The following is a 7042-nucleotide window of genomic DNA, read 5'->3' on the forward strand; positions in this document are numbered from 1 at the left end:
CAAAATAAATTATCTAAAACGACTTATATTAAAAACGAAAAGAGTATTACTTAGAATATCAAATTGTCATTTTAAAAAAAAAAATACTATTAGCATTATAATTATTATTTTATGTGTAAAATAAAAAAAAAGTATAAACTATTCAAACACACAAAAGACAGTAGTCAAAATTATTGTTAAATTATTACTTTATCATGACTTTTAGCCTCCCATCATATTGTTATATTTGAACCGCTTAAAAAAAAAAATTAATGCCATATCATTTGAAAAGTTTAATCATCAAAGATTGAGAATTCATGAACTTGAATAATTAAAAAAATTTAAAATATGAGAAGGTAAAAAAGGATTAAGCCAAAACATAATATAAGAGAGAGAGAGCCCTACGCTTCTAAAAATCACACTTATTCCCCTTTCTCTCGCCCCCCTCCTCCTCCAAGTAGTTCTTTCAAATCCCAATCCTCTCCTGCTCTGATTCATTCTATTCGTTTAACAGGCACCCGAGACCTCTCTGGCCCTGGTCCCCAGATTCGATTCCGCGTTTAAAAAAAGCACAAGCGAGCGACGTATACAACTTTTTGTTAAAGAGAAGAGGATGGTCGGCGGCGGCGGTGGTGGTGGTGGAGCTAGGGTTTCGATTCCGGCGAAGACTAGGAAGACGATTCAGAACATAAAGGAGATCACAGCTGGGAACTACAGTGAGGAGGAGATTCACGCAATGCTCCTCGAATGCAATATGGATCCTGACGAGACCACTCAGCGCCTTCTCCTTCAGGGTATGTAAATGATCTTCTTTTATCCTTCTCGTCGCGTGTTCGATTAACGGATCCACGATGTAATTTTAGGTTTCGATTTTTTGGGGGTTTTTGTTTTGTTTTTTTTTCGGTCCTAAACTTAGGTTTTAGCTTCTGATTTGTCTTCTCGTCGCTTGTTCTTATGTTCGGTAGTAATAGTTGTCTATGTGATATTGTCTTGTAACCGTTTTTTCCCACAAAAAGTTCAGGATTTGATTGAAGAATATGCGTGAGAATCAATTTATATCCACTAGTGGTGTGTGTGAGATAAAAGGTTACTTAGCTTCTAAGTGAAAGTTATTTCAGTGGTTTGTCTGGGGGGACTACTAGTGCAATGACTGGTGGTGCGTTGTTAATCTATTGCTTAGAAAATTCACTATTTGGATCTATCAGTGGAAACTCTAGTTATGTTTATTCTGTTTAGTTTTGGGTTTTCAAGACCAGATCTTGTGATATTGCATCAGGATTTTAGAATGGTCCATATAGTCAATGCTTGTGTATATGAATATAATCTCGTTTTGGAGACAGTTTCTAGGATTGGTTTTTTAAGTTCTACTATGCTCGGGAACTAATTTAACAATTGTTCGTGACTCTGCAGATCCTTTCCTTGAGGTTAAAAAGAAGCGTGATAAGAGAAAAGAGGTATGTGTTTTTTTTTGCACTTCTTTTGGTCTAGTTTCATGGGTTTCTGTGTAAAGTGTTGTTTAAAATGCACTAAATAGCATATGTTGTGACGTGGTAATTGACAATGTTTTTAAATGCAGCAGAGCCTTAGCAACAAGGAGTCTGTTGAACCACAATGGAGATCTGGTGGCCCAGGCCGTGGTGGCAGGGGTGGTCGGGTGAATTTCTCTTCTCGTCATTCATCACATGGTAAACACTAATCATATATAATCACTGTTTACTTTATTGCATATCTTAATCATTGAGGGGGAAATCTGAGTATGGTGAGAAGAGAATGGAGATAGGTCTTAAAATTTCTTTATGGGAATGTTCTATTCAGTAGTTTCAAATATGTTGCATTTGATGTAAAAAGTTTTTCTTTGTAAAAAAAATTTTATACAGCATTAGTTTTCTTTGTAAGGTGGTTACTTTCGGTCACAATCCTGTTTGTTATATTTACTTAAACCTGATTCTTGCCTGCTTTTCCTCCGAGGACATAGTAGACCTGTTTATGACTGGGATTTAGTGTGCCCAGTAAATGTATGCCATATAGAAACTTCACTTGTCCATAGGACCATAACTCTCTTGCTTTCTGAATATTTCAATCGTTTGATAAAGTTTCTGTTGTGGATGTTTACTTCTAATCAGATGGTGCTGGTGCAAAGAATTCTTTCAGAAAAGAAAATGGTCCAAAGCAGGTCACCGATCCATCATCTTCAACCTCCCAAGAAACAAAAGCTAAAGACAATGCAGTGTCAAGGTGATTTTCAACCTATAATACAAATTCCTACTATGTATCATTTTTTTCTTGATTCTGTATGACATTAGTAGGAGTGCTTTTTTTTTCTTCCAGCATTGATATACCTAGTAGATGAATTTTCTCATGATCTTTATTGCCTTTTAACTGTTGACAGCCATTCAGCTGTGATGGATAAAAGTGCTGTTAGTTTGACATCAGGAAGCTCTGATGTTAATCACCCTTCCAACCGTCCAGCTCGTTCAGGCCAAGGCAAAGCTACTGGATCTTCAGTCCCCTCAAACAGCATTGATGTTGTAGCATTGGGCGTTAATGATGTGCATACTGAGCAGAAGTCGGCTGGTTCTTTGCCACTCCCTCGTCCATCCTCCTCTGAGGTTCGATTCACTTCTTCAAATCCCAAATCTATGAGCGACCAAACTTCACATGAACAACACATTGGAGAAGGAAAGTTCCATAACAGAGCTCGTGGGGTTGTGAAGAATGCCGTGAATGACGCTTATGTTCCCAGGCCTGCTTCATCTCATAGCAACAGCACGGGTAGCCGGCCTTCTTCTAACTACAGTAATCGGTCGCATCAGACTGCTGGTCCTCAAAGAGGTAACTATGATTCATTTCTTTCTGCAGTAAATAAGAAATTCCAACACTTTTTTTTGTCTTCTTTAGTTCTTCGTAATTTGTTTTTAAAAACTTATGACATCATCATTGATGTTTGTTTCTAGGTAAGGAATGGAAACCGAAGCCGGTGAACCATAACACTACTCAGGGCTCTGGTGCATCAGCTACAACCGAAACTCTTGTAGTTCCTACTGAAGCCAGCGAAAAATCTGTTGAAGATGTTGTCCCTTCTGCAGAGGGTACATCTATATTGCAGAGGCAGCTTGAAGACTTGCAGATCCAACGTCAGCATGTTATTATTCCAAACCATATCCTTGTTCCAGAGGCTGAACGAACCAAGTTTAGCTTTGGAAGCTTTGGTGCTGGCTTTTCTATAACATCAAGCACAGTAGCTTTTCCAGAGACTAAGAAAAGCTCTGTACCTCTCTCTCAGAATTCACAGGAAGTTGAAGATAGTTTGGAAGAGGACGAAATTAGGTAATCTATCTGTCTCTGCTTTGTTAATTATTATTATTACTGCTGAGCGACTAAATATTCTCAATTTAGAGTGATATGTAGTTGGAAAGAGTGGTTAACAAGGGAATATTGAGTGAACTAGGTAAAACTAATATCCTAGTGTAGTTCGCTAGTTTTGCTTAGTAGCATAGTCGAAACTTTCAAATAGATTCTAGGTGTCACAGATCATATATTTCTTTTACATGTTGTAGGCTTCTAGTTGCTCTAATAGTTTCAGGGGCTAGGCTAATTGTGTTTTGTTCTTAGAGACAACTCCCTGTCCTGCTCTTAGCTCTTAAGTTTGAGATAGAAACAAGTTTTAATTATTTGTAGGTATTAAATTTTTACTTTGATGTCTTGAACTATGACTGTATACAGAATACGACCAGTGCCTAAAATGTTTTTTTTTTTCTTTTTAATGAATTAGTCACCCAACTGGCGATTCGACTGAAAAGGAGGAGGACAATAATGTTTACTCCGAGTCGTCTTCACAAGTTCCAAATGATATGGCTGGTGAAGGTATTACCGCAACAGATGCAGCTCCAGAGTATGATGTCTCCAAGCAAGAGAATATTTTGGAATCCGAAGGCAATCAAAACTCTTTTGACCACGTTCCAAGTAATATGATCGGGCTCGTTCCTCCAGCTCCTGGGAGCCAGCTTCCACAATTTGAGAATGCTGACCCTCAAGCACGTGATGCCCTTCGTATTCCCAATTTTGTGGTATGCCTTCAAAAATTATTTTAAGCTCCCATATGCTTTGATCGCCTTCTACCATTGATTATTCCTAGCTTTTATATTGTCATTTTAAATGGCATTTGGTTTTCTTGCTTGAAGGTCCAGCAGCCATTTGATACAGCGAGTTACTATGCTCAATTCTACCGCTCTGGCCCTGACAGTGATGGCCGTGTTTCTCCCTTTACTGCGTCTAAATTCAATGGCAATGTTACAGCGTTGCCTCCGCATTCATCTCAAACTATGCAAGAGGTTAGTGCAATTATTTTGGGTTAGTCGTTTATGGCCTAATTGTTGTTCCGAGTTTTTGCGTTTATCATCGTATTCAATCTTCCAACAATAGTAGCATTAGTAGTATAATTAGACATACCACCCACTTGGATTTAATTCTCGAGTTTACTTATTAAAGTGAAGTGAATCTACAGTTTTTTGGTGCAGTTTGAAACATTTGAAAGATCAAGGATATAGCTGTTAAAACATTTGTGTCTGAAATGCTTGAACGTGTTGATTTGCAGGGTGGAAACAACTTAGTGCTGTCGACAGCTAGTCCAACTCCACTGGCAACTCAGGCTGCTGGGCTGATGCAGAGCTCTATACCCGTCTCGCAGCAGCCTGTTCCTGTTTTCCGCCCCCCTGGATTACATATGTCGCATTATCCACCAAACTACATGCCATACGGACACTACTTCTCCCCGTTCTATCCACCTCTCCCGACAATGCACCCGTTCTTAAGCAATGGTGCATTTGCTCAGCAGCCTCAGGCAAGCGGTGTATATCATACTCCTCCACCCCCGGGAGCCGCAGCAGGAAACAAGTACACGCTTCCTCATTACAAGCCCGGGACTAACACAGGAAACTTGGCTCATGTTGGTATGCCTGGTGGTTACGGACCACCGTATGGTTCCTTTCCAGCCGGGTATAATAATCCCACCTCTGCTGCTTCAGCTGGGAATTCAAATACCAGTGAGGATCTCAGCACATTGCAGTTGAAGGAAAACAACGGTTACAACACAACAGGGCAACAGGTAATGTATTCCCTTCCCCCCTTTATAAACCCAATCCGGTTAAAAGATTACTCAAAAACTTTCCTGGGTTTTTTTGCAGAGTGAAGCATTGCCTGTATGGATTGCTGGACCAGGACGAGATGTGCCAAGCTCTTTCTACGGCTTACAGCACCATGGGCAACACGTGACTTACGCTCCAGCGCAAGCCGGCCACGTCGCATTCCCGGGGATGTATCATCATCCAGGGCAAGCGGTGACAGCAGGAGGAGTTCATCACCCGCTCTTACAACAGTCTCAAGGTGGTGGTGTTGCTGGTGGAGCAGAAATGGTTGCACCCGGTCCTAACGTTTTCCAACAGCCTCAGCAAACACAGATGAATTGGCCAAGTAATTACTGAAACAGGAAGTACAAAGAAGATAAATCTCCAAAGAAAATCAGGAAGATATGGTGCAGGTTTCGTTGACTTGCGTGTGTGTGTGTTTGTGCCATTTTAACAAATTACCGAAGAGATGAAGCTTTGAAGCATGAAGGGATTGACAGAGAGAATGATCATAAAAGGATAGGGGGGAAGGTATTATTTTTTTAATGAATCAAGTGTTTTTTGGTGTTTCTATATCTTTTTTTGTTTCTTATGGTTTTAGCAGAATTTTTACTTTCTTAGTTTTGAGAGAGGTCGTTCTTAGCTCTCTTTATAAGTTTCTGAGCTAAAGCCAAAAGAACTTTGCTGCCTGAGTCTGTATCTGAAGACTCTTTGTTCCTTTCTTGGCCTTTTGGTCTTTTGGTCAATGTTTTCAAATCTGTGAAAGCAATCAAATTTGGACCTACTTTCTTGATTGCGGCTGAACTTGATCCGTTCAAAAATATAAGAAAACTTTAGAAATTGTATTGGCTATACATTCATGGTTATGAACTTGTGATGTAATAGTAGTCTTATTGAAAATTCAATGTAAAATTGTTCTTGAAAGCTAATACTGTTATGCTTTTTCGTTACTTGAAATCAATCTTTAGCAAACTGTGCTTGAAATCAATCTTTAGCAAACTGTGTTAGACGCTAAGCAAACCTCTTGAAGTTGCACAACAAAACCAATATCACATGTTGAGCTGGAACCAATCAGTTACAGCAGAGGAGGAGACCTCAGGCAAACTGTTCAATGACTGTGTAATGGATACAGTCTTTAATTTACAAGGTAGAGTGCAAAACAGAAAAGCATTTATGTGCATAAATACAAATGGAATAGATAGGCATATACAATCATATTTGTTTATTTATTTACCCTAAATCTCCCTGCCAAGAACAAAACTCATGGACCTCTGATCCGTGTAACACCTGAAGCATCAGAGAGTGATCCCTCTGAACTAGAATGAAGCTTCTGAGGCGAAAACATTGACTGAATCCCAATAATGAGTGGTTGCTTTTGCTTACAACAAACCCATCAGTTTAGTGTCTTATCAAACCAGAGAGTAGTCTTGTTTTTCACAGTTTCTGACTTGAGAACTCTTTCCATAAGTCAAAAACCTTTCTCCTAGTGGTTTACCTTTCATAGAGAATCCAACTCAATAGCTTCTGGTTGGAGTGAGTGGGTCATAGTCATAAGCTTCACCAGCTTTGATAAATCTCCCCTTTACACGCCGTCTCACATCAGCTCTTGCTTTGCGAGAAGCATACCTCACTGTCTTATCAAACCTGTAACGCAAATTTAAAGAAAAAGAAGCAAACAGTGTGTCATTTAGAAAACACTGCACTCACTTCATTCATGCATGTATTAGATTGCGACGAGTACGGGAAACTTACTTGCGAGCCTTCTTCTTTTCCTTGTAACGCATAACCGCGTTATTACGAGTCACCGAATATGAGCAACCATTATTATCATGTGATGATGTTTGAGGATACCATGGTGGATCCCCCAAGAGCTGCATGGAAGTTGATGCACCACATTCTTGGAAATCTCCAGCGCTACAATCTCCAGTGACTCCAGAGAA

The 7042-nt window shown here is 39.6% G+C and overlaps 2 protein-coding genes across 4 annotated transcripts in view; one reads left to right on the forward strand and one right to left on the reverse strand.

Moving 5' to 3' along the window:
- Positions 1 to 380: 380 nt before the first annotated feature.
- LOC108812586 (GBF-interacting protein 1) lies at positions 381 to 5895 on the forward strand. 2 transcript variants are annotated; one of them, XM_018584880.2, is made up of 10 exons: positions 381 to 773; positions 1390 to 1433; positions 1556 to 1664; positions 2103 to 2214; positions 2369 to 2811; positions 2934 to 3306; positions 3752 to 4046; positions 4161 to 4310; positions 4574 to 5083; positions 5163 to 5895. In XM_018584880.2, exons 1-10 carry the CDS (start codon positions 593 to 595, stop codon positions 5457 to 5459), a joined length of 2514 nt encoding a protein of 837 aa, XP_018440382.1. In that variant the 5' UTR covers positions 381 to 592; the 3' UTR covers positions 5460 to 5895. The 2 variants fall into 2 exon arrangements, with proteins under 2 accessions (XP_018440382.1, XP_018440383.1); XM_018584881.2 differs by having other exon boundaries at positions 1559 to 1664.
- A 237-nt stretch (positions 5896 to 6132) lies between these two features.
- LOC108806850 (zinc finger protein CONSTANS-LIKE 9) overlaps positions 6133 to 7042 on the reverse strand; it is a gene marked incomplete in the record, with an annotated part of 2935 nt that continues 2025 nt past the window's right edge. For both annotated transcript variants that reach the window (XM_018579054.2, XM_018579053.2), the window contains 2 exon segments: positions 6133 to 6746; positions 6855 to 7042. In XM_018579054.2, the coding sequence (XP_018434556.1) occupies positions 6617 to 6746; positions 6855 to 7042 (318 nt within the window).

This window comes from Raphanus sativus, chromosome 6 (genome assembly GCF_000801105.2).
Source record: "Raphanus sativus cultivar WK10039 chromosome 6, ASM80110v3, whole genome shotgun sequence".
NCBI lineage: Eukaryota > Viridiplantae > Streptophyta > Magnoliopsida > Brassicales > Brassicaceae > Raphanus > Raphanus sativus.